General features: G+C 37.3%; 2 protein-coding genes and 2 long non-coding RNA genes across 9 annotated transcripts; all 4 read left to right on the top strand.

The window, feature by feature from the left end:
• Positions 1-741: 741 nt before the first annotated feature.
• On the top strand, positions 742-9,024 carry LOC116158575. Of its 2 annotated transcripts, XM_031471372.1 has the most exons (4): positions 742-1,798; positions 2,194-2,230; positions 7,083-7,239; positions 7,297-9,024. In XM_031471372.1, coding segments are annotated over exons 2-4 (1,761 nt in total). In that variant the 5' UTR covers positions 742-1,798; positions 2,194-2,229; the 3' UTR covers positions 8,900-9,024. The 2 variants fall into 2 exon arrangements, with proteins under 2 accessions (XP_031327232.1, XP_031327231.1); XM_031471371.1 differs by lacking the exons at positions 742-1,798; positions 2,194-2,230 and adding an exon at positions 6,480-7,023.
• Positions 9,025-17,563: 8,539 nt separating this feature from the next.
• On the top strand, positions 17,564-18,441 carry LOC116159640. The gene is made up of 2 exons (XR_004143024.1): positions 17,564-18,046; positions 18,094-18,441. It is a non-coding gene; the product is annotated as an uncharacterized LOC116159640 (long non-coding RNA).
• A 1,493-nt stretch (positions 18,442-19,934) lies between these two features.
• Positions 19,935-20,439, top strand: LOC116169685. Its single transcript, XR_004145036.1, has 3 exons — positions 19,935-20,102; positions 20,153-20,246; positions 20,294-20,439. It is a non-coding gene; the product is annotated as an uncharacterized LOC116169685 (long non-coding RNA).
• Positions 20,440-24,818: 4,379 nt separating this feature from the next.
• On the top strand, positions 24,819-27,734 carry LOC116160615. 5 transcript variants are annotated; one of them, XM_031473859.1, is made up of 5 exons: positions 24,819-24,956; positions 25,014-26,628; positions 26,682-27,154; positions 27,203-27,452; positions 27,502-27,734. In XM_031473859.1, exons 3-5 carry the CDS (start codon positions 26,981-26,983, stop codon positions 27,642-27,644), a joined length of 567 nt encoding a protein of 188 aa, XP_031329719.1. In that variant the 5' UTR covers positions 24,819-24,956; positions 25,014-26,628; positions 26,682-26,980; the 3' UTR covers positions 27,645-27,734. The 5 variants fall into 5 exon arrangements, with proteins under 5 accessions (XP_031329719.1, XP_031329721.1, XP_031329720.1 ...); XM_031473861.1 differs by having other exon boundaries at positions 24,833-25,107; positions 26,550-26,628; XM_031473860.1 differs by having other exon boundaries at positions 24,833-25,107; positions 25,399-26,628.

The raw sequence follows: 27,734 nt of genomic DNA, 5'->3' as shown, positions 1-27,734 counted from the left end.
TTACTCATGAGAATGTGTTTGCGGCACGAGCCGAAGGCGAGTGCCGTAATGGCGTAATTCTTTCGAATGAGTAATAGCCATTACATGCGAATAGAATACTATACTTTTTCTACGAATATTTGGCAAAATTTAATGAAAATATTCAAACTTGACGTTTGTTACCAAACCAATTGCAGTTGAGTTATTTTATAAATATTTAAAGTTGGCCATACTGTGAAAGTGTGACAATTGAGATGATATCAGAGATGTCAAAAGGTTGTCAAGCTTTCGTTTCTCATTTCCTAAAATTTGATCGTTTAAATTGTGGGTTTATTGCTATATGTAATTATAGCTAATCGCCTAAACATTGAATAATGCGGGTACTACCAAAACTACGACAAAATAACAGGCATGTGCGACTTACGAAGTAACAGAATTTGTACGAATACTTAACCTCACTTCCTATTTTTACACTTTGAAGATCCTTTTGTAAGTAGTAAGTAGTTATCTTTTAGGTCGAGAAAATGGGAGTGAAATATTCAAATTTTCATATTTATATTTAGCTTAGATCGATATAAGATTGTGACGATATTTTTTTATTAATTCGAAAATCCATTTTTAAATCAATATTTTATGTTAGTTGCATTCCTTTACGTTTGACCGTTTGTACAGACAAGTGACGACCCCTGCCGCTTTTGTGGAGATATCTGATTATTTTTAGTAGAGATGTCCTGTATCGAAATTGTATTCTTCACTAGATGGCGTAGGCTTATTCTTTTCGCATTTTTTTAACCACCTTTCTTTGTTTCCGATTCCGCGTAAGTAGAACCGTTTCGTCTGTTGAAGTAACACGTCGCCATTGTTTCTGTTCGTTTGAACATTCCAGAAATGGGTTATTAATGGTTGTTCGTGCTGTTCTCTGAAGATTTTACGATATTTTGTCTTGCTGCTTCAGTGAAAACGTTTATACGGATTTATTCACAGAACGCCCTAAATAGCTAGGAGCTTCTTCCTTTGGACCCCTATCTACCTACTATTGTATTTGGATTAGTTTTATTGGAATATTATTTGGAATCTACGCTGGAATTAATTTGTCCACAACGTGGTCTAATAAACGATAACGACCCCGACGCCTTGCCGACCATTTTGGATCTTCATCACGTGATCGGTTAAGCAGATTTCTACCTGACCCACCGACATTTTCAAACCACATTTGACGACGTATCTCTATTTTGGATTTATAACCGCAAGTATTGACGCCCTTATTATCTACCATTGCTAGACGTTTGACTACCGAATTTATTTATCAACGATTGATTACCAAATTTTCGACGCTGGATATTTTTGGCCCGAATTACCTCGAAATACTTCAAAATTACTACATAACCTCCGACCTAACCTTAAATTATTTACGACCCCCTTTGTGTGTATTTAATTGACTTCATATTTACCTTGTTTACTGTGTTGTTTTGATATTATTTAAATTGTGCCTTGTGTGAAAATTGAATTATTTAGATTACTCGTGTAAATATTTTGCTGTTCATTTATGCTAACTGTTGTGAGTTGAAGAAGCTTTATATCGACCCCAAAATTTTGTTTTTTTCTGTAATGTAAATGATTTTTTTTATTCGCTGAAGACGATTACAATTTCTTTGTGTGTGTATTATCAGCTATTTAGCTTCGAACGTTAAACCTTTTTGGGCACGTATTCGCCTAGTGCATCAATTAACCCTTATAGTATTTTTTTGTGTTTAACCTGATTTCAGGATTGGCGTAGCGCACTCCTTCGAGCTCGAATGGTTGCGACCCGAGTTTCAAGGTAAGTTTATTCTCCGTTTTCCCCGTGCATTAACGTTTGTGACTCATTTAGCGACCGATACCTTGTCGAAGTTGTAATTAAAATTTTTGTGTCATTTAACATTTTGATTCCGTGTTGTCTTGCGGAAACCCTTTTGGCCTTTTAACGACACCTTTTCGATCTCGAGTTTGTTTTGCCTAATTAAAGCTTTGTTTTATAAGATTTTATATTTGGGTTAGATTCGAATTTATATATTATTTTACCAGAATTGTGAGAATAAGATCTAGGTATTACAGTGTTCAAATTTGTAGTACTGTTGATCCATTTCATCATTTATTTTGACTCATTAAATTAATCCCCGATCGTGACATTTTTGTGTATTATTTGTATCCCTATTTCTTGTATTTCTTTTTCAGCTTACAAGGTTCTCTTAGTCTACATTGTCCCCTGATAGTAAGTATCTCTCATTCATTTTTCTACAAGACTAAGTGGCGCCTATATTTTGCTATATATTTTGCTTATATTTTTGCCTACCCTGATTTATGCTTATACTTTCTGATTACTCACCCTCCTTTTTATTACTAGCTTTTGAAATCGAACACCCCAGAACCCCACCCACACCCACCTCTACCTTGACCGAGCTTACCGTGTGCTTATCTAAGGTAATTTTGTTGCGTGTGCCAATCGTGCATGTAACAAGATATTTAGACTTTTCCGGCTATAAATTTAAACATAATTTTTTTGCCGTTTGTGTTATATTTGGCGGCGTACAACTTCATTATTTTCATTTTCGCTATCCATCTTGACACTTTCAAATTCGATGCGTCGGTAATACAGTGATCTTTTCCTTTGAGTTCAATTCAGCAACTTAATTTATATTAAAACCGGTCTAAATTAGCATGGGATGTTTTATTTAATTTAATATTGATTTTCAATTATACAATTTTGCATTCACATTTTGTTTTTTGTGTTATTAAATCTAATTCTTAGATTTGGGCAAGTCCTATATTTCGATACAAAGGGAAGTTACAACCAGATAAATTGACAGATCGATTCTTTGTTTTTTTATGAAACTTTCTCATTGGCTGGCTGCGGTGAGTTTTTTTAAAGCCATGCCCAGTGATTAATTATTACTCACTGATGCTGTTATCCAATAATGTGAGGAATTTATACTCTTACTTCATAAAACTGGAACGTTTAATGTATTCATTAACCCATATGAGTAGAAAAAAACGATTTCCGTTGAAAAAGTTAATACACCGTCCATTAAATCGCTTGTAAAATCTAAAGAAACTTTGGTAGGTGTAAAATCCAAATCCAGTAAAGCATATGAAAAGTTGTTTCCATGTATGTTACTTACGAATAAAGTCTTAAATGCATCGATAGTGCTCGCATATATGAAAGAAATGTCAAAGGTATCTTTTGGTGCATTCATTCAAAACTTCAAACAATGCTGCGATTAAAAAGTGGAACAGATTTGGAAGCATATCCTAAATTACGCGCGTTTGTGAAAGCTTCAACCAAAGGATAGGTACAAGCCTAAGAAATGTTCTGCATTTACAGAAAGCGACCTAGGAAGATTTTTTATTTCAGCGCCAGATGACAGTTTCAAAAATCATACTTGAAGTATCGTCACTTAGCAACTTTAAAGCACGTGTGTTTTAAAGGCCTTTTTTCGCATGCATGTGAGTGTTTAAAACGGAGATTGTGATTCAGGTATAATAAAAAATAGATTGTTTGGAACGTAGAAGTATTTTTGATAAATTAAAATTGAAGGCTTTTTCGGTTTCATCGATTTTTCCAAATTCAAATGAAAATATCTATAGGTTGTCTGTACAAGTTCATGAAATGACGGTAGACACTTTCCGTGATGAAGAAAATATGGATCTAAATTGTTGCAACACCCTCACCTCCAGTTCTACACTTTATCCAGGAGATTGGATGGCCGTTGCAATAAACATGAGAAGTCCAAGAACACAAAAATACATTTTTATGATGAAAGATACGATACAAAATCAGAAGAAAACCATTAAAAGATTACGACAGCGAACAATTCGACAGAAAAAAAGAATTCAGAATTTACAATCATTATTAAGTAAACTCAAGAACAAGAACTTAATATCTGAAAAAGCTGAAGTGAGTATGCAAGTAAAATATAGGTATTATTCCTTAAGATTACTCTGTAACTAAATTTACAAAATTACTTCTAGATGGTTTATAATAATGAGAGATTGCATATGCTATAGTTTCTGGAAAAGTGGACGGCAAATATCCTGCAATTTTCTAACTTTGCATTTTTACAGTTCACGGGCTTATCAATATGTGAGGTCCAAATTCGTTAACCGACCGCCAGCAACTTCCACAATTAGATCTTGGTACCAGTACGTTAATGAATCACCAGGATTTACCAAAGATGCTTTACCTTACAAAAAAAATTCTCTATCGAAAAGTAATGGAAAAGAATTACTGTGTTGTTTGATGGTGGTCGAAATGGCCACTCGAAAACAAGTCGATTGGAACGATGTACAAAAAAAATATGTACCTAGGCATTGTAGATTATGGAACAGATTTTCCCGAGTGTCAAGAATAGACCGGGAGGCAGCGTACATAGTAACTAAACCATAAGCGACAAAAAATTCGACAATACAGGCTGAAAGTACGTTGAAAACTAATAATAAAATCACTCGTCTGCCAATCGTAAGTGGCAGCATTAACTTGGGGCGGCACCGAATAGGTGACTACTTTAGGTGATCAACTAAATTACCAAACTATAAGGGTCACGGAAAAGATTTCTATCAAGAAATCCCATTTTTTCCATAGTTTTCAAATATGCTATGGCAGACGATTTCAAGTGCAGCGTTGGTAGCGAAAGACGCCCTCCAATGTAGGGAAAAACACCCCTGAACTAAACCATGAGGACCGTATCAAAATTATACATAAAAAATTCCTCTTTTTGTCACTACTTTAAAATATATCCTGGTAGACGATATTAAGTGTAGCTTTAATAGTGGCAGACGTCTTAGAAGTTAAAAAATTTAGGTATAGTAAATCCCAGCGTGTGCGAGCGTGTGAGAGATAAGCGCGCGAGAGCATAACCAACAGAGATACCGATAGGATACTGACTACTGAGATCTTTCAAACCATTTGATTCTAAACTTCTGATTCACATAGTTCCATCCACTTCAATCAAACGGATTGTAGAAACTCAGACATTTTTCGGTGGCATTCGCTCAAATTGCGATGAACTAAACCATGAGGACCATACACAAGTCATACATCCGGTAAATGCGTGGGAACCCGGTAACGCGTTACCCTGCTCGTTACACACATCAACACCCAAATTCACGAACATCTCTTGAAGATTTATGAATTTCTGTGTGTTATTGGAAAAGAGACCCACTTCCATCTATACCTTGATGGTAGCGTCAATTTTACATTTCCCAAAGCAATAACAGCAATCCATATCGGAAGCGCTAATAATGACTTTGCTACTTGTTGGTAGTTTACCAAGATGGTAAATTATTCGAGAATCTGCCTCTTAGTGGCTGCAGCACAATTCAGTTTTTACCACATCATCCTCCCTTGTCACAAATTTATAGCACTTATCTTCATATGTGGCAAACACAACTTTCCTTCCAAGTAAAGCACAACAGATCTTTTTTGCCTATGAACGGTATAAGTAATCTATAAGAGACGCTTTGAGCTATCATTGCGAAGTGGTTTTATAAAATTTGCAGGCTGCTTCTGAGTGGAAACAGAAATTGAGTAGGATTGTAATCTTTCCTTATTTTGATCGCAACGATCATGTTCTGCGTCCTTCATGAAAGGGGTAACTATCTGTCAAAAGTAAGATGTACTTCTCTCGCTGAGACAGCACAAATCTTGCCGAGGATGTGTTCAGAAAATCGCTCAAAGTTTACCGGAGATCTTTTAAAAGATGCAAAAAAATAATCCATCGATTAAAACAACATCTACAACTGGCGATGGACTAGGAGCACTTGAAGAAATCATACTTCCGAAAAAGTTTCAGCAAAACAAACTTGTCGATTTTAATCATCGATCCATCAATGTTGCATAGACAACGGAAGCGGAACTGGAGTCAGAGGATAGTTTAGAACGAGCTGAAGGTCTATCTTCTTTTCTCTTCAAGTTTTCTGTTATACAGTCTGAGAAGAATTCAAGAAATACCGACAATCTTATCGCGAAATAAACAATTTATTATTTTCCCTAATTTAATTCGTTTGGTAATTCCAAGCGGTGCGTAAATCTATAGCTATCTCTGTTCGTTGTGCTCTCGCGCGCTTATCTCTCACACGCTCGCACTCGCTGGGATTTACTATACCTAAATTTTTTAACTTCTAAGACGTCTGCCACTATTAAAGCTACACTTAATATCGTCTACCAGGATATATTTTAAAGTAGTGACATACAGAGGAATTTTTTATGTATAATTTTGATACGGTCCTCATGGTTTAGTTCAGGGGTGTTTTTCCCTACATTGGAGGGCGTCTTTCGCTACCAACGCTGCACTTGAAATCGTCTGCCATAGCATATTTGAAAACTATGGAAAAAATGGGATTTCTTGATAGAAATCTTTTCCGTGACCCTTATAGTTTGGTAATTTAGTTGATCACTTAAAGAAGTCACCTATTCAGCGCCGCCCCAAGTTAATGCTGCCACTTACGACTGGCAGACGAGTGATTTTATTATTAGTTTTCAACGTACTTTCGGCCTGTATTTAGTTTAGTTACTATGTACGCTGCCTCCCGGTCTAGAATGCCTCCTGCCAAATATGCCATGGTATGGTGTACCTGTTAACGTGCATAAATGATCATTGGAAAATTCCTGTGGCGTACTTTTGAATAGACGGTTTCGGCGTAAGTTTGACCTTGAAAGGATAAAGAGGAAAGTTCTACCCTAGTTTTGTTTCTTTCTAACAGTGTCGCCACACATAGCGCAATATATCCCCAAATTGATTAGTTATTTTTACAATATTACCATGTAATTGGTAATCCATGTTTATAGTAATATAACCTTACAAAACATTCGCATAACCTCATTTATTCGTTTCTGTCATCATTATTTCCTGGCCTTTTCTAGTTTTCTCATTGCATATTTCCATTTATCTTTCACGTTCCACCTTTGATTATTTTATTTCCTTTTGCATTTTTTGAATACCCTGTCTTTAACCTTTATACCAAACAGTTTTTTTTTAAACTAAACTGTACACAATCCTTCTTGCTCAAGTAAGTAGTTTTATACTTTATAGATGTTTATAATATATTGCAATGTACAATTTTATTAGTGGATCAACCATCGATTTCCCTATTACCAGAAGATGTTCCTGGTGCTGTTTTACGCCATGGTGTAAATATTGAGGACCATTCTAACCTGGAGTTGCAAAGGTGGTTAGAGTGTCGTGCATTAAAGAAAACAGGAAATAAAACTGATTTAGTGCAAAGGTAAATAGGCAAATTTATTGTGCTTAGTAGAATTACTTATATCTCATTTATTTGTAGGGTTGTAAACTGTATTGAAGCGGGACGCAGTAATAGTATTTCCCTAGCTATTGATGGAGGCAAATGGTACGATATGAAACGGAACGTTGTTGTAACTGCTTCCACTTCAACTGCTGCATCAGGTCCTGCATCTGATGAGACTCTTCTGTGGGCAAGATTCCCATCTCGTGAAATCCCCCAATATTTCAACAAGGGCCACATCTATACCTATCTTGTGGGATGCTTCTTTGAAAATGAAGATTATGTCAGCAACAATACAGGTGTAACAGAAAAACCGTTTCGACGTGGCAGCCAGTTTGTAAGCAGCGATCACTTGCACGAAGTGTTTGACAGCAGTGATAACCGATTTTACCTTTTAAAAGCAAAGTGTTTTGCATCATTTAATAAGAATAAATTGTACTCTGTAGTGATAACTTTAAACAAAGCATCGGGAGCTGTAGTTAATGGTAGATGCGAGTGTAAACAATCTGCGTTAGGTAAATGTAGCCACGTAAGCGCTCTTTTGCTGTTCCTGGAGAAGTTTTGCGGAGAAAACGGCCACGATAACACTGCATGCACCAGCAAGTTAAGGCAGTGGGGTTTGGGTGCTAAACTGAAAAAACCTGGACCTATTTCCCAAAAGAAGTACGGCAATGTGAGATTCGAACCAATTCGCAGGGCAACGTTCGATCCAAGACCAGACAACTATGAAAGAACTGTCAATATAAACAATTTTATTTGCGATTTACAAAAAGAACGTCTTCCTACAATGTTCGAAACTTTATTCCAACTACGTTATGATGACTTCAAATTGGACCAAAGTAGTGTAGATATCGTCATACAACAAGTTCTAATTTTCAAGAAGAATATGGATCAGGAACTTATAAAACAAAAGAACATCTTTTCTGTAGAAGGTGCCGAAATTCAGCATTCGTTGGGTTGGTTTAGATGGAGAAGCTACTTTATCACAGCATCGAATGCAAAGACCGCTTCATCCCTAGTGAGTCTTTCCGCAAAAAACAATTATTTAAAAAGAAATCTATGGCAATTAACACCAAATTTATTGACGGCAGCAATGAGATACGGTCAAGTTAATGAGGCGAAGGCAAGGGACAAGTATGTAGCCGATCACATTCAACCAAATGAACAATTTGTGCAAGTAGGGCTGTATATGAACAAGAAATACCCTCACCTAGCGTGTAGTGCTGATGGAGTTGTGACAACCAACGGAGTGATCACAAGAGTCATAGAAATCAAATGCCCTAAAGTGCTCGAAGACAAAGATCCATGTCAGTGGAACAGTGTGTTAACAGGTCAACAACAGAGCAACTTTTTCGCGTATGAGGAAAATAATAAAGTGTTTTTAAAAGCGAACCATCCATATAATTATCAGGTTGCTACAACAATGTTAATTTTTGAAGTTCCCGAATGTGATTTTGTTGTGTGGTCAAGTGTAGGTCTCCTAGTTTTTAAGGTACAATTATCTGATATCTCTAGGCATGTTATTGACGACATAACTAAAAAGCTTAAAAAAATGTATTATAATATGTACATTCCAGAATTATTTTTAATGCGAATTCCGAGGAACTTACCATTATTTGAGTTGGACTACTTTCAAGAATAATGTATACTATACTATATTTTGTGCTCTTTGTTATAATTACATACATAATGTTATAATAAAATTATGTTAAAACTGGTTTTTCAAAGTTTACCAAAAAACAAATTATACTAAATATATTGGACATAATGGGTAACATTGAAATTTGCACTGGCTTTGCTAAAATTTGGTAGCTTTTTATTCGTCTGATGGAGCGCTCTACAGTAATACGACACTTTGCAATTTTCTTTGTTAGTATTTCTTCTTCCGCTGTTAATCTTGTCCTGCCAGCCAAGAAAGGTGGAATGATTAATTTATATTTGTGCTCATCACAAATGTCTTGAATGGTAAAACCACGATCTGCCATAAGCACATCGTCTTCTTCCAAAAATACAGAAATGTCTGACGACTTAAATAGTTCGATGTCCGAAATGGACCCCTCGTAACCCTCACTGTTGTATACAACTGCCCCTCTTGAAGACACTCCCACTAAAAACTTGATCGTATTGTAGTGCTTGTAGCTGGAATGGGTGTTTCCTTGTTGCTGAAAATTTTTGGACATCTGCATCCGGACTTCAGTGGTATCCAGAACTACGGTCACTTTGTCATTAAGTAGGCGAAAACAAGCAGGCATGTGTCTTATATCAGTGGCACGAGCACCTTTCATGAAAGCATTGCGCAGAACACACGTTTGTAAATAAACAAATTGCACCCACGTATAAAATATTGCCGACACTTGGGTGACACTCATGTTATAAAATATAGATAATTCTTTCAGTGTATAACCTCTTCTTAAACGAATTAGCACTAAACACAGTTTATCTTTGTTGGACAGTTGCATACATTTGGTTCTTAGTGCATAACTTTTATGATTGTACATTAATTTTGACATTACATTTTCATCCAAGAAATTAAATAACGCCTCAAACAGTGGTAACGTCAATCCAGTGAAATAGTGAAAATTCTTGCTGTGCTGGAATTCTGAGAACAAGAAACAATTTTGAAACTGCTTCAACTTCGACACATTTTTGCACTTCACATCCACGGGTTCTGAAGCTGTTTGGGTGGCAGTATGATGATAGTTGCTAGTTGATCGTTTAGTGTATGTGTGATCACTGTGATCTCCACTTCCAACATTTACATTAGCCAATGCCCTTTCCAGATTCACATTATCTTCTTGGGAACCTGAGCCGACTTCGATGAAACTTTGAATATCCAAACTATTTAGACGTAGTAGAGGGTTAGTCAAGTAGCTTTGATGCGGTTCTGGATTTTCTGATTCCCTTGTAGCAAAATGCTGCTCACAAATATACACATTCTTAGTAATATTAGATGGGTTTAGATTGTTGTTTCCACATAGTTCAATCCATAATAAGCTCTTCGCCATATTCCGCAGTGGTTTAGGGAACGGATGATAACGGAGATTGCGACACCTTTTAGACTTTGAGGTGTTGTTGCAATCCTTGTAATGACACTTTGGCATTGTAATGCCTCCTATAATGAACAGAATCAATCATAATGTAACCTTCTTTTTACATAATACTTACTTGAGCAAGAAGGATTGTGTACAGTTTAGTTTAAAAAAAAACTGTTTGGTATAAAGGTTAAAGACAGGGTATTCAAAAAATGCAAAAGGAAATAAAATAATCAAAGGTGGAACGTGAAAGATAAATGGAAATATGCAATGAGAAAACTAGAAAAGGCCAGGAAATAATGATGACAGAAACGAATAAATGAGGTTATGCGAATGTTTTGTAAGGTTATATTACTATAAACATGGATTACCAATTATATGGTAATATTGTAAAAATAACTAATCAATTTGGGGATATATTGCGCTATGTGTGGCGACACTGTTAGAAAGAAACAAAACTAGGGTAGAACTTTCCTCTTTATCCTTTCAAGGTCAAACTTACGCCGAAACCGTCTATTGATGGATTGGCTGAGAGTGAAAGAGTGAATATAACACGCAAGCACTACGTTGAAGCGTTTAATTATAAATGACGTTTGTGAAATGATTATTAGATGCATGTTTATGGGTTAACCTTTAAAAATAATTATATTTTTTTACCATAGATATGGCAATTAGGGATTTAAAGTTTACTCGACTGTAACTCGAATCGAAATTCTAAGATATCTCAAGTGTCACTAGTTAAAATTTACACGATTAATCTTAAAATACTTCGACGTTGAAGGTTCTATGAACTTTCAGTTAATTAATCCTAGTTTATGAGTGTTTATGTTATGTCCATCTTATAAATGGCAGCTGGCATAAGAATGCGGAAAGTGTCAAAAATTTATCACCTTAAAGATAGATCGCGAAACATATTTTTTCATATTTTTACTTGGCATTAACTGTAGCCAAGAGCAATGGTTTTATAGTACTCTACTACACGAGCTTCATTAATTTAGTTCATACAATTGAGATAAAAATTCAATTCAATTATGCAGCTCATCATAAAATATTGTGAGCGGAGTAAGTAAAATGCATTTAAGGATTAAAGTTTCAGAATAATTGGGGTAGTAGATACTCGTTAAATGTACACATAAAAGCTCTTCTGCTACAGTACAGCATGTTTCGAATGCGTTTTATAGAGAAGTTATCGGAAATTCATATTCTACAGAACAAAATAGTAGGTAAGAAACATTATGTATTTACTAAAAGGATTCCCACCTACAATAATAATATAGATCCACGGTCGTATGTCGTATATAGAGCTAAGAGGACCGGTACTGGCAATGTTTAATGATCACATTGTATTACATAGTCTGTATTCATCCCGTAAATATCCTCAAAATTGAGACGGTTGTTAATAGTACGTTACTCTTTGTGCGTTGCTCTGGTTGTAATAGACTGGTTCAGTTTTCGAAATTTTTTTGACCTAGGGGCATTTCAGACAACATTTGGCCAAACTAGGCTTTTTTTACTAATTGGTACCTGCTGAACACGAATATCGATGTCGGCACCTCTGGCACATCTGAACAGGAAGTACAGAATTCAAGATGGCGGTCAATTTCCGAAAATGTCACTTATGCAACCGATTTTGTCTATCTAAAAACGGATGTTAGAAAAATGGAATTTGAATAACATATTTTAAACGGTGCTCTTTACTATGAATTTTTAAGTACTCAATGTTTTTGCTCTTCTTCAAAATGTTCTGATGCACATCGTAGAAGAAATTTGGATTCAGCACTTTTACTTTGATTTTTTATCGTTTTTTAGTTGTTTTGTTTTATTTGAAGTAAAAGGCCTACTAATTACTATGTATCAAAGTATCAAGCTACCCTTGATTGAAATTTTGAAAATTGACGGAGTGATTTCTTTTAAGACAAAACAAGTTTAACTTTAGCCGTTCGGCATATGTTAGTACATTACTAGATTAGTAATACTGCCGAGTCACGGCTTTCTCAGTTTAATGATAACTGCGATATTCAATTTTTACTGGACTTCTACTTTTTGAAAAAAACGATCATTTGCGGTTAAAGGACTCATTTTAGATATAATGTGTAATACATAGTCACACTAAAATTTACCAAGGAATCAAAATATCTAATAATATACAGGGGGTTCCATTAAAAAAATGCAATTTTGATATAAATCACCCTGTATGACAATTGAAATTTCGTTGAAAATATTTTTAGGTTGTAGCCTTAAGGGTCCTTCAACATGCCCCGACAATGAATTTTAAATATGTGCGCTAATAAACCCACAATCTTCCATCCACACACTAGTGGCCCACCCTGTATACTTCCTCCAGACGCTTTCCACTTCATATTTGCCAGATTCTCTGCTGAAAGCGAAGAGTTTCCTGTAAATTTTCTTGGACAATTTTTTGAAAAAGGGCCAACCTTATTACACTTTAAACATTTCCTCGAGTTCTCTTTCGCAACTTTTTCATTTCCACCAGGATTTCCACTGTTTGTTAATTCCTGATGCAACATATAAGCTATAGAATCATTTTTCTGGTCGGGTAATCTCATTTCTGTAAGTTTATTTAATGTACGATCCACTAGAGGAACCGAATCCCACACGCTGGTAAATTCGAAATAATCAGGGGACAACTCATTCAGAGCAAATCAGGGAATTGAGCTTTCACTAGGTTCATTTGAATCAGAAAAACTCGTGGTTGATCCATACTCTAAATGGGGTGATGAACCATACAGTAAATAAACAACTCAATTCCTCAAAACCTCAAATTAAATATCCATGGGGAAGGTTTTGAGGAATTGAGTTGTCTATTTCCTGTATGGTTCATTTGAATCACTGAAATTACGCTGCAATCGAACTGTGTGTATGTGTGTTTTCCGAAGAATCCTTTCCGCACGGAACGAAATTTTCCATACATCTGTCTACTCGTTGACCTAAACCACTGAATAAGTCCTAAAATTACTTATTCAATGCCTGAACTCTATCCATACACTGAAGTTAGTTTCCCACGATAATCTTGCAGTCCGACATGTAGCTAATGTTAGATCAATATTGGATTCATTCATAGACGTGACTAAAATAAGTTGTGCCAGTGCATCTGCTTTCTGAAATTTTTTTAAATTCCTTCTCATGAGCACTATATGCCTCAACCAAAGCTCCTGCTTTTGGTGCAACGAGCTCAGAAAGAGTACCATCTACCACATCAAGCACCTCACGATGTCCTGAGAACAATTCAATATGTCGCCTCCAGTTTGACCATTTACCAGGTCTCTCAACTTTTTTAATTTAATACTTTTAATATTAAATGCCCGCTTTATTGTAAATGGTTTATTACTTTTAAAACTAATTATGCAAAATTCACGTTATTTTGACAACTCTAACAACTGTTTTCTGATGTATCTATGATTCAACTACTCAATACACAACACTCCTCCCTTCCTAGTAGACACCACGAAATCTCAAAACGACTGGTCATTCGGCGTTCCTTTGTGGTCTTTGGATGCCGGTTGTTACTGTCATATTTTCTTTTGTATCTCCTACGCGGTCTCTACTGGTTCCTCCTCCTGAAGTCTGTTGTCATCAGTACGTAGATTGTTCGTTCTGAGTTCATCGATCTCTGATGGTCCATTCATAACGTTTCTACGTAGATGGTCTACATGTCGCTTATGTGTTTTTCCTATTTCATCCATCGTTTCATAAGTCACTGGACGCAATTAAATTTCCACGGTTTCGCGCTCACACGTGTGCATTTCAAAACGGCTCTAATCACCTACAGTTTGTAATATGTAATGTCTACAAAGTTTCTTACGGAAAAATTCAAAATTATGATTTTACTAAACAACTCGAACTAAAGCAATGCACACTATTTGCTACTGTTTTTTTTATTGACGTCGTTATAATGTATTATATTTCTAACAGTATTCAATATGTTCAACGTATTCAAATTATTATACTTTTGTAACTCGAAACAAGTAGCGTTTATTCAATAAATAAACAAATAAGTTGAGGTAGAAATATACGAACTTCTAAATAACACGATCCCCCAAACTAAACAAGGGGTGTAGTAAATATGCATAAACCAAACAAGATAAACTATAATACAGGCATGGATGAATTAAATCGCGATCTTCAATAACAACAAAGTTACTAATGCAGTTCCACTCGTGCTGGGACACCCTGTATTGCTCTCTAAATATGGAAAATTTTCGAAAAATGGTTGATGTGAAATTTTAAAGTAAACGTATTTATTTAGTACCATTCAGGTAATTTAAGAAATCCGCTTATTTCTAATTCTCAGTAAACGTTCATATTCGCTTAAAAATTGTGAACAATAATCTTATGATTTATAATTCTCAGCATATCTCACCAGACTAATGGACAAATTGATTCAGAAACGCGAACGTTTCCGTGGAGACCGTTACATTGTACTACTACCTTTATGACGGTAATGTATCATACGTCTGAATGCAATTTACGTTTAAAGGTATATTCCATTTATAGGAAATAACGTCGCTTTATAAATAAAAGTGCACAGTACATTGCATTACGAGACACATATTGATAAATATCGATTTTAGAGTCAGTACGGGAAATAACGCATTATGTCACTAGGCCAATAAGGTTACAATATTCTGACATTACGATTACCAAGACGTTAATATCAACAAAACCTGATGAACTAAAACGAAGTTCAATTCCAGTGCAGTATAAAGTCAAATATTGTACGACACACGCTCGTAGTTCTTCTCGACTTTGATCATACTCTGGCACTTGTTACTAAATTACTAATATTAATTACTTCTTTCAGGTTTTGCATACGAATATTTTATTTCATGAACCTTTGAGATGTTGTAAATCACGGTGATGTTTATGCGATGCTTACGACACCACTACATACCTACACTTGCGGTGATACGTAACTGGACAAGATTTAATTTGAATATTATAATATCCTTCGGATATGTTACGTTCAATCTCGGCTTTAAATGTAACAAAATTACCTTGAGACAAGCACATGATAAGCACAAACAAAGTAGAGGTGGGTCGGAGTGAATTTCGAGGTTCTTATACGCAAGCAAAGATAAGCAAAAAAGGAACTGTAGTAGTAAGGCAGACCAAGAGATCCATGTTCTGGTCTTAACAAGCTAAAGGAATAAAATACTTGATAGAGATAGCATATAAACAATAATTATTGACGTCACAATCGAGGGTGAGTTAATCAATGGTCTCAAAAATATTACAAATAGGTCACTGTGACATATGTCTAAATCTGCAATGTCAATATCTGAATTTAAATTGATTTTTAGTAAAAGAGGATCAACACATTGTCAGAGAAAATATTAGTAGTATTCGTAGTAATCAGAAAGTAACGTAAACAAAAGCGACTAAGCGAGTCTCGATATCGGTAAAGTCAAATCTTCGGTAATCACAAAGACAAAGCACATAGTATCAGGTATAACGCAGCGATTTACAGAGTCGTTAATCTTCAAAGAGGTTTCGTTATACTTGCAGTTATAATTCCGGAACAAATATCGAAATCTCCAGGTATAAACTTCGAGTAGGTCATGTAGATTAGTCAGCTGTTTAGTTGCATGGCGGGTAATTCTGCAAAGTCGGTAATGTAGAAACATCTATCGCGTCGTTCGTCGCTGTCAACCTTCATAAAATGACCGATCCAGATAAACGTAAAAGGTAAGTGCAGAAAGGTACAAAGCGCGAACTCTAGCAACAAGACAAAGAAGTAAGTAAAAGAACTAACACTAGGATAACCTCTAACGGCAGGACAAAGAACTAAGATAATAAGAAATCTACTACAGAAATTAACTTACATCTACGAGTAAACTAGTGGATTACAAATAAGATATCTACATGACGTGAGAATATCAAGTAAAACGTCGAATTTTAATAACCACGCAAATCAAAGGTTACTTAAAGCGGTAAGAAAAGAATGTATCATACTCTCCTGACTTTCGCCCCGTGTTATTATTTTGTTCTTTCTGCTGTCAGACAGCAACTTGCGGGAGAAAACTTGCCAGTCCGTCCCCACCGTTTAGTAGGTTCCCGCCAACGTGGAACCCGTCCCGTCTCCACTTCCCTGCCGAACACTTACATAAGCAGAGACGACAGTCAGGGAAAATTCCGGTAGGGTGATAGCGCCAATTATTCAATTTGCGTATTTTCTTCTGCCTTGACTATTAGCCAAGTTCGCGTTGCAGATTTTGGCGCCCAACGCGGGGCTCGACTTTTTGTACACTACTTGTGTTGTTCATTTTGAAATAATCTTTTTGGAGTAGTTACTCTATTTCCGGGATTATAATTGTAGGAGAAATTTTGTGTTTTTATAATGTTAGTTAAGCATCTTAGGCGGGATGAATTGGAATATCAATTGCAAGTCAGAGATGTGTGCGAGGGTGAAATGAGTAGCAGATATGCGTATCCCTCACTAAGTTAGAAAAAGGCGATATATTCTTGACACACCCTGATTATAATTGAGATTAGAAGAAAGAGGTTTGGTCAAGTCAAGTATGATGAACTTGTGTCGACAATTAGTGGGGTGGGGGGTGGGGAATATTAAGCACGATTTTCACCGCGAATGCCATGCTTAAGCGAATCCGACCGAGTTAGGTGTTTTGATTGTCATATATTTAGAAGCAAAATAGTAACAGTTTCAGTTAAAAATTCCTACTTTTAAAGCGAAAGTTTCAAGAAACAAATTATGTCCGTTTCGGTTTGGCCTTGGGGTGCACTATTAATAGATCATACCGCGAGAACATGAACTTGGTTGAAAGCAGACTGTAAAAGTAGACAGTTCAGTACCTAATCAATCGCATAATAAGAGTTAATCGTACAAAAAATTACCAGGAAACGTTAAAAATATTCAGGTTTCATTCTATATTGTGTTAAGGCAACATAGTATAGTTTTGTAACAGAAAACACTATTATTAAGATAACGTAATTTTTTTTTATTTGTATTTTTTTTTTTTTTGTATAGATGGGGAAATGCTCCTTATGCACACTCTAGAAGGAAGTTCCAGAGTAGTGTGGGGCTCTCCCATTTGTTGCGAATACCCACTAAAACCCCACCTAAGGCTTCGGCTGCTGAGGCCATTTGCCTATCACCCATTTTTATTACTTTTTAGACAGATATAGACAAGTACAACGAACAAGAACTAAGCAACATACATACATACTAATATCACAGAATATCACATTTCATTCAAAATTCCAATGCCTCGCATAATATCACAGATTATCACAGATCATTTAAAATTCCAATGCTTCGCATGAATCCCAACACACTTCGACAGCGATCCTGACTAGCAAAATTTGTTTCCCATATCACACTAATTTTAAATAGGTCACGCTCATTTTGGTATGTTACACAAACACAAAGTATGTTCTCTGGTGTTAAATTGATACCACATCTATTACACAAAGATGGTGCCTCACCCTTCAGCAAATAACTATGCGTGAGAGCAGTGTGTCCCAAACCGAGCCGATACAACTTTGTCGAGTGCAGACGTTCCACGTCAAGTAAAAAAAGTGGTCCTAGGTTTGGTTTAATTCTTCTCAAAGATGTATCGACCCGCGCCCATTGCTCCTGCCAGCGCTCATTTACACAGTGCTTGACAGCCACCTTTGTGAAATCTACAATGTTATCCTCTTGTAACTGTAGCTCCTCCATGAATTGTCTTGCTCTTTCACCTTGCGATTTATATAACCGTGTAGGTCTAGTTGTATCGGTAAGTAATCTATAATTTGGGTGTTTATCATTTTGATGTACTTTCAGGTAATAGTTAACTATTAACTGCTTTCGGCGAAGAGCAAGCGGAAGAATATTCGCTTCCACGTTGAGAGCACAGACGGGACTCGTTGGAAATGCCCCAAGGGAATATCTAATTGCTAAATTTTGAATTTTGTCCAGCTTACTTAGCAACGTGGAATTACACGAGGAATAACTATAGCACCCATAGTCAATACGTGACAGAATCAACAAAAATAACGATCGGTTCTCTTTAAGAAATTGCGTAAAGCATTTTTATTGAACGTAATCAAAACAATTTTTGAAGTGATCGATTTTTGTAAATTAGCTAAATAGAGCAAAATTGTATCGCATAAAATATTATGGTTGAACTTATTTAGAGTAGTTTTGGATTTTCTTCCTTTTGAATTTGTATTGTCTTTTTAAATGAGACTCAAATTTTCTACAAACGGATTGTCGTATGTGGTGAAGAATCCGGGACAAACAATTTTGTTAGAGTCGAGAATCCATACAAGAGGATCCTCATCCCGGACGAGGCCTCTGGAAGCAAAACCACAGAAGACAATAAAGAATTCAAAAATTGGTGTTGACAAATAGTAAAATTAAAGTTTCAGTCATTGCAAGAGAAGTGCGCATATCAGCTGCAACTGTTTAGAAAATATTACGCGAAGATTTGGAAATGAGGAAATTTCCGACAGATGGATTGCCAAGCTCCGCACACCAGAACAGAAACTTATCGGGAAAGAAATTTACCAGGAAAATGTAGGTCCTGCGATGACTATATTTTCCTCAAATTGAAAAAATACTTATGAGGCGAAAGGTCTGCTTGTGAATATGACCTGCAAGTTGCTGTTAGGGATTATTTCCCAAAGAATTTTGAGGTATCTTGATTGCTGAAAGGGTGGAATAAGTGTGTAGAGGTTGCCGAAAAATAAATCTTGTTTTGCCTTAAATTGATTTTCTTTCATATCTACGTAGATTAGGTACTTAAAAAAATCGTGTGGTCAATTTATGACAGCAACCCATTAAAATAAGTATAAATTGTGCACAACCCTTGTGCAGATAAGGCTGATTTTGTTAAACCAAAATAGCTTAGTAAATTATTGGGTTATAAGATAGTAGCATATTATATCCATTTATCGATGTTTACCTTCTTAGTAGAAGATTAATGGGGAGAGAAGTTTTTGTCATTACTTGCCTCCCTTTTTTGTCAGCATTTTTTATATACTAATAAACTGTCGAATGTGATCAAATATACATCGTTAATCTAAATCTACCACAACATGGAATATTTCACCGAGAAATGAATGCAAATTAAGCTATGGTGAATGACCTGTGAGTAGCTTATCTATATCTTAAGTTTTCTCACATTAATAATCTAAAGATATTAATACTTTATCAGGAAAATATCCCGAAATATGTGCTTGTTATTTTGGTCTCATTGTAAAAAAATAACTATGTAGCTATGGTGAGTACTTACACCTTCTTGTATGGCAGGTGAAAAAGAAATGGATTTTTAGGGAAACAGTTATCTCTTTGCACTGGTGCTGTTGATATCGACTATATTCTTAATAACGTTTTTGGGTACTTCTCGAAAGACAAGTAGAAACACAGCAAAGGAAGAATTTAATGGCGATCCCATCCTGTTGCACTACAGTCAGTTTATTGATCTCATTGCCGACCTGGTGGTTGTAGATGACTCTACAGTTTATTACGGAGGGTTACAGTTTCAAATATCTAAAAGTGATTACGAATTATTGCGGAATTTTGTTCAGGGCAGTGGCGGCGTTGCATTTGGTACAGTGAATCGGATAGTGAGAAGGATTTTATCTTCTCCAAAAGAGCTGGGATCACGGTGGCCCGATTTGTATTTTGGCGAATGGTACGAACCGCTTATTATTTCAACTGCGGTGCTTGTGTTGATTTTTGCGAGTTATTTGCGAATAATTGGATTTCCACCTTGGTCCATAATCATGTACTTGTTATTTTTAGCGTGGATTATTGATTTTCCCTATAGATGGATAAATCATTTGAAGGTCGGTACTTATTCTCAAACTCCCCAAATTCCATAATTTGTGCATTTAAGGTGGCCGAATTGAGTTCCCTAAAGTACCAAGAAGATAGTTCTCAATGCGATCATAACCGATTTTCCTGGGTGCAGTATTTGTGGTTTTCAGTTAGTAAGTACTCTGACGGTGAATAGTGCAATTAGTTTGGTTCACTTCAGACAGCGAAGACGATTGTCGGAAACATCATCAAATCAAAGGTGTTTTCTGGACTATTACGCCATTGCAAATCATTTCGGAGCAAATGCAATTTTTGGTTTTAATTCCAATAAATAAAATTAACGAAGCTATAAGAGATTTGGGACAGAGTTTCAGTAAGCCAGTTGATGATCTTGGAGTAGGAGTACAATAACTCGTATGTTGTAGAAATAATAATATTGGACTGGGAAATTATCTTGCTCTCCATTATTTTAATGGTTGACCTATTGCTACTCACGTACTTAATTAAAACGGTTCGCCATATACTTCTCTCTTTATTTGGAAGTAAACAAAAATCAAATGTCGAGACTAATACCGATGTGGAAATAAAGTATAAATATAGGTCAACCTACACCGAAGAGATACATCATTCTACAGAAGACTGTTTAGCCGTAACTTATGAGATCTTGCTTCATATACTGCTTCCCCTACAGGTTTAGTTTATTTTTAGTTATGCTATACCAATTTGTATCTCAGTTACGTAAATAAAGGCTACACTTGATATTTACAATTTCAAATAATCCAAAATCAGTTCTTCCGTATCGCCATGAAGGTTTGTTTGAGTTTTGAGTGACCTTTACTAATACACGTCATTTTAAACCACTAAGCAAAAAATAGCTAGAAACCATAGTTGGAACTATAATTTAGGTGATTTCAAAGTAAAACAGGTTGGTGATGAAGTGAAGAATAGGAAGATGGTAATAATAGAGAAAGTTTCAGAAACAGAAGGCAATTTAGAAATCCAACGTGAGCAGGTTTCCGACCAAGCACGCTACGTCCAGAAGCAACCCTTTCGTTCAATTGGAAGGATGCAGAAACACATTTGCAGAAATCTCAGTGTTCTTGCCATTACATGACAAGTCTATCAGAACGGAAGGGAAAGAATACGATGGCTAATGTTACAGAGACTTAAGGTATATGCATATCAATAACCGTCAAACAGTGTTTAAACCATTAGCGAGGGAAGTCTCCTTAAGGCAGTATACATCGAATCGTAGTCAGGATGATATTGCATAACTCGTAAGGATACTGGTGCACAAATAGAATATTGAGGGCTACGTGTCGTATCCAATTTGGTAGTCATTTGGTAGTAATGAAAATTCTTTTTATCCGAAAATAATACGTTTATCAAAGTTCGCGTGAAAATGACGTATATTGTTCACTGGTCAACAAATACGTATATACTTTTTGATTTCACCATTAGAAAACAAAAAGCACACGTGAGTTTTGCTTCCCACTTAGAGAGAGTCGTGCGTTATTTAAATAATAAAACCAAAATCCTTTAGTGAGAGGGTTTTTATCCAAAATGGTCATGAAACCTTCATTTTCATGCCTACTTTATGTTAGGAACTTTTAGTTTCCATGACAGGGCCAGACCAGGTTACTTTTCTTTGCCGCCTGTCACTTTACCGACCACACCTGTATTGAAATTTTATGTTAAAATCCGATTTCGGGTAAAATTTAATACAAAGTCGTCAGTAAAATGGCATTACTTGACTCGGAAATTAAAGTACTCGGCCCCATATTTCCTCACCATTAATGTGTGATTTTTTTACCTGAGGGGTGGCTCCCTACCAGGCGCGTCCCCAGGTGGCGGATAGGGGAACGGCCTAAGCGAATGAGCGTAAGTGACGCATAGGCTAATGCTAGGGATAAGGATGCTCGTCGCTTATGAAACAGCGACTGGAAGCAACCAAAGACAGCATCGCGGACCAGCTACCCCGCCCGGCTGTCGTGTCGTGGCCAAGGGCTTGCACGGGGTTTAACGGTGCCGACATGTGTTCGATGCGCAGAACCATGTTGATATACCATGCATGATCCTGGGGAGCTCAGGATGGTGTGGGGGGTCTTGGCTTTACCGCCCGGACCAAGAGGAGACAACCTCATCAAACAACCTAAATCCTAAGGGTCAGAGGGCCGGACCGAAAGGATGCGTGGCTGAATAGAGGATCAGCAACTACCGGCCCCAACCTCGGAGCACCGGGCGCCACTCCGTTGTATTAAGTCGCCTTGCACGTGTGCAGGGGGCACCGCGCGTGTGGACGTTCTTTTCCCCCAGACTCGTGGGACTTATATGGACCAAGAAAAACAAAACAAAATTCCTACTCCCGGAGCACCTGGTACTGGAGAGCCTAAAAAACTCTCCGGGGCAGCGCGCCGGAAGCTAAAGAAGATGAGGCAGGAACCAGGGGGCTCCAAGCCACCTGACCTCCCATCTGAAGTGGGACGACCTGGGGGCTCCAAGCAACCAGGCAACCCATCAACTAAAGCTGAGCCAAAGACTGGGACGCAAAAGCGACACCGGTCTGAGGGCAGCACTCCAAAAGGAGGTGCCTCCAAAAAAGTTAAAACTGGGACCGTAAAGGACACCAGAACTTTTAGTGAAGCAGCAACAGGCTTCAGAATGGCTTTCGTCCATGAAGACCTGGAAGGAACGCTGTCGGAGGAGGAGACAGGGCGACTACAGACCTGGATCCTTGACCGAGTTGACGCTTTGGCCGTTGGGGCGGTTTCGCCCAAATTCACAGAGTGTCGCCACCGAGGGGGAGCGCTGTTGATAACGTGCGCAGACCAGGCATCGGTGGACTGGCTGAGGTCGGAGCTAGGGAGTGTAGCTCCGTGGGAGGGTGCGAAACTTCGATTCGTCGAAGCCAAGAACCTCCCAAAACCGATTAGGGCTCACGTCTGGATCCCCGGGGCTCAAGTTGAACCGGAGAAGATCCTGAAAAGGATCGAGATCCAGAATGCTGGTGTGACAACCAGCAATTGGCGCGTGGTTGACAGGAAGGAGGATCCCAAGGGACAAACTTTGATTGTCCTTATGGACCAAACTTCCTGGGAGAAGATGGGGGCCACGTGCAACCATCGGCCCTATGTGAACTTCACTAGGGTGACGTTCAAACTCCTCTCCAAGACGAAGGTGGAAGAAGAGGAGGTGACACGAATGGAGTGCGAAGAGGCAGCAGCAGGTGAGGGGCTCTCAGAAGAACCTCAACCAACTGCGCCAACCACCGCACTTCATTAGGTAGGTTCGGTCTTACTCTTCTCTTTATGGTAAGACTAGCACAAATTAATCTGCATCACAGCAGGGCGGCATCTGCCACCCTCTGTGCATACATGAATAAACATCAAATTGATGTAGCCCTAGTACAAGAACCTTGGACCTACAAAGGGCAAATACGAGGTCTGGGACTGAAAGGAGCGCGGCTCATTACTGAGCCAAACGAAATCAATCCCAGATCGTGCATCTTAGCTAGGGATAGCGTTAAATTACTACCACTCTGGGAATTCTGTTGCAGAGACCTGGTGGCAGTAATGCTGGCAGTGGAAAGGGATGGGAGCGAGAGGGGGCTTGTGCTCGGATCCGCATACCTCCCTTACGATCAACCTAGTCCACCACCAACAATAGAAGTCTGCAAACTGGTGGAACACTGCCAGCGTAAAGGCAGGCAGCTACTTCTCGGATGTGATGCCAATGCGCACCACACTGTGTGGGGCAGTACTGACGTCAACAGAAGAGGTGAGTCTCTCCTAGATTATATTATTAATAATAATTTAGAGGTAGCTAATGTAGGCAATGAGCCAACCTTCGTCAACAGTCGGCGGAGGCAGGTAATTGACATAACATTTGGAACTGTTGCTGCTTGCAGCTCAGTACACAAATGGCATGTGTCGGAAGAGCCATCGCTCTCCGACCATAGATATATTCGTTTTGACATTGAATCTAACGAAACGGCTGTATCCGTATATAGAAATCCGAGAAGAACCGACTGGGACCTCTATAGAGAGAACCTAAAGGTCAATCTCGAGAACTGTCCTGCAGGAGTCAGTAACTCGGCGGAATTGGAGGTCATGGAATCAAACCTTCGCATGGCCATCAAAGGTGCCTATGAGGCAAGCTGTCCCACAAAAGAAAGGAGAACCTCAAACAAAGTGCCCTGGTGGCATGAGGGACTCTCTCGATTGCGGGCACAGACAAGGAAGCTTTTTAACAAAGCAAAATACANACGTTTATCAAAGTTCGCGTGAAAATGACGTATATTGTTCACTGGTCAACAAATACGTATATACTTTTTGATTTCACCATTAGAAAACAAAAAGCACACGTGAGTTTTGCTTCCCACTTAGAGAGAGTCGTGCGTTATTTAAATAATAAAACCAAAATCCTTTAGTGAGAGGGTTTTTATCCAAAATGGTCATGAAACCTTCATTTTCATGCCTACTTTATGTTAGGAACTTTTAGTTTCCATGACAGGGCCAGACCAGGTTACTTTTCTTTGCCGCCTGTCACTTTACCGACCACACCTGTATTGAAATTTTATGTTAAAATCCGATTTCGGGTAAAATTTAATACAAAAACTCGTCAGTAAAATGACATTACTTGACTCGGAAATTAAAGTACTCGGCCCCATATTTCCTCACCATTAATGTGTGATTTTCCTGAATTTTATGTAAATAAATATTTTGTTGTTTTCAGGTTACCTGTCAATCAAAATTGTGGAAGTTTACGTATACATTGCGATACGTTAAATTTAACAACTGTTTGTATTATTTTATGGCGTTTTGCTACATTAGCCCATAAAAATCCATTATTTCATAACGAACAATTATAGAAGCATAACCTTCGTAAGTTTCACTGCAATATTCTACGCCAAAAGATGTATAACCCAAAAGTGCCATCAGGTTTACCAAGAAAAAGTAATCAACTTATTTCTAATGTTCTTTTGAACGAAGAGACAATGGTGGCCGACTTTTACCAGTCGCGGTAGTAAAAGAGGTGAGTGGTTTCATTTCACACAGAGTTACGGATGCATTAAATATTAGCCTGCGAACAGTGACTTGTATTTTACAAATTTCTAAATCGGGCCAACCTAAAAAAGCCAATATAAGAAACCCGTTAGCGATGTTGATACTTTCACACAAACAGCGATCCAACACACATCCAACACAGTAAGTTCAAACACCCGTTAAATGTAGATAGGCATTTATGTCAACTGTGCTAAGATTATATTATATTAAATTTATATTTGGGTAGATACATTATAAGCAGTTTACATTTGAATTTTAGAACAACATCTTACGCTTCAATCCCTTTTGCAATTTCTAAAAGGGAAAGACGTATTTAATGGGCCCAAAATATAGGGTTATAGTAGGGGAGCTAGTCCTAAATCTACTGAACGAGTGTTCAAAATTTTAACCGATGGAGTTCCACTTTGGCCTATCCGAGTATGCCAAAATCAACCGCCTGGCACCTCAAGTCATGTTACTTTATCTGTATCTACGTTAAAGTTGTGTTAAGTAAAAGTTAGTACGATTTCTGGCTACGTCGATTCATTAGCACATTATCTTCCCGATTTCGTACATTTTTCCTTTTTTCAACGACGTCAGTTTCAAATTTTGTTACCCTACCGGTCTGAATCATTTTTGTTCCTGCAGTTAACCCAGCTCTTGTTAGCCTTCTCCGTATAGTTCTGAAATATATTTATAGAACATTCGAGATTCCTTATTGTACCAGAACCGATAGCGTTTGTTTGTATTTTAACGTTAGTTTTATCATGAGATTGTATTAAGTTAAAGGACGCACGTTGTATAGGTGATAATTGCAATTGTACATTATTCACTAGGATAAAATTAATTATCTGCCCAGTGAGGCCAGTTAACTATAATAAATATGTTTCGTGTAAAACTATTAATGTGACTGCAGTGAAAGGAAAATTAATTGGATTCTTTCCTATGCTTAACCCTTATAATCTGATCTAGCCCGGAAATAAAAATACGCAAAATATGTCCAAACGTACTCATAACGAAGGATGAAGAAGAAGAATTCCCGTTACATTCTTTACGGTCTTGTTGTGAGCAGTTATTGGCATAGTACTGTGAAACGTATTTGCTGCCCACAACATGAATTGTGGGACGTGGGTCTTTTTGAATTTAAGAATTGTAAGTAGTAGTTGCAAAGTAGATACTGAAGAATATTTGCGACGCGACGCTATAAAATACGTTTGGTACCTATTAACGGTACAGTTCAAAATTTACTCCAGTTACTGTTTTTACTGAAAGTAATTTTGTGGCGGTTATAAAATTGCTGACATTTACTGCAAATGCAACAATCAATACGCATGCGTGAGATTTACTGCAAAATACTCATGTTGCTTCTACCAATTGGGTGGTAAAAGCTGAGTAAACTGAGTAAAGGTTGTAGTAAACATGTGGTCATAGAAAATGGAGTTGGTTCTCGAAAATAATGCACAGCAGAAAATAACACTAATTCCCGAAGATTACGAAAGAGCTATAAATGGTAAGTTTATTAAAGGTTACTTGTCTGGTAGTCCAGTCACTATTGTGTTACAGATATTACCTTTGCAACAACATTGCTACAAAATGGCAGGACTACACAAGCCACTCAAGAAATAGAAGAAAACTCGGAGGAAGTGTCGGAGAGCACTTTTGAGGTTGAGGAATGCTCGCCACAAAGTGCAGAGGGTGCAGAGTCTCAGGATGGATTACCATTACCAATTATACAAACATTTGTGAAGTATTTATAAGGAACATAATTAATTTTAGATAACACACATCGTTGGACGCATGAAGGTATTGTACTACTACTACACAATTATAGCGAAAACCAGCAATATCTTCTAAAAGGTAAAATGAAGCAAAATGCTTTTTGGGGAAAGATTGCTGCTTTAATGGCCAAAGAGGGATTTGCAGTTATTGGAACGCAATATCGCACCAACCTGGCCACATTAAAGCGCCAATATAAAAAAATCAAAGATCATAATAAACGCTCCGGGAGTAACAGGACAGATTGGCCCTATTTAGAGGTAATTGAATTAAAATCTGTAATGAATTTAACGTAATTACTGGTTTAGATAATGGATGATTTGTTTGGAAGTAAGCCATGGGTAGAGCCTTTGTCTACGGCTTCAAGTTCTTCAGCCTCCGATCCCAAAAGTGAAGGTCCTATAGCCATAGAACCACAAATTTCTACAGACCCGGAATTGCAGTGTAACGATCCGCTACCTCCTGTCGTACGTTCAACATCTATGTCCGGAGAACCTGTAACGTCTCGCAATGCAGTGAAAGGCACACGAATAAATCAAAAGAAAAAACTACAGAGAAGTGTGATGCCTTCATAACAAATTATTATTCTTTTAACATCATTTTTTAGCCGGCAGTGCCAACCGAGTTGCAGATGTATTAGAAAAACTTAGACAAGATCGTCAAACGCAACATGAACAACGAATGTCCCAAAAACAAGAAGCACTAGATCTCTTAAGATCCCTAGTGGACAAAATGTCCAAGCAAAATTAAAAAAGAATTGTAGTTTTTGTTTAGTTTTATTATAAGAGTTTCTGTTCATTTTTTATTAATCAAAATGTTCATAATGTGGATGATTTCTTT

This window comes from Photinus pyralis, unplaced genomic scaffold (genome assembly GCF_008802855.1).
Source record: "Photinus pyralis isolate 1611_PpyrPB1 unplaced genomic scaffold, Ppyr1.3 Ppyr1.4_LG1, whole genome shotgun sequence".
NCBI lineage: Eukaryota > Metazoa > Arthropoda > Insecta > Coleoptera > Lampyridae > Photinus > Photinus pyralis.
This window is presented reverse-complemented; position numbering and strand designations above follow the sequence as displayed.

Excerpts from the sequence above, each read along its gene's own strand:
- LOC116158575 (XM_031471372.1), top strand. Across the intron at positions 7,240-7,296 it reads AAAACTGATTTAGTGCAAAG|GGTTGTAAACTGTATTGAAG; the intron begins GTAAATAGGCAA and ends ATTTATTTGTAG.
- LOC116160615 (XM_031473859.1), top strand. The coding sequence starts at position 26,981 with ATGAAGCAAAATGCTTTTTGGGGAAAGATTGCTGCTTTAATGGCCAAA. Across the intron at positions 27,155-27,202 it reads CAGATTGGCCCTATTTAGAG|ATAATGGATGATTTGTTTGG; the intron begins GTAATTGAATTA and ends TTACTGGTTTAG. Across the intron at positions 27,453-27,501 it reads AAAGAAAAAACTACAGAGAA|CCGGCAGTGCCAACCGAGTT; the intron begins GTGTGATGCCTT and ends ATCATTTTTTAG.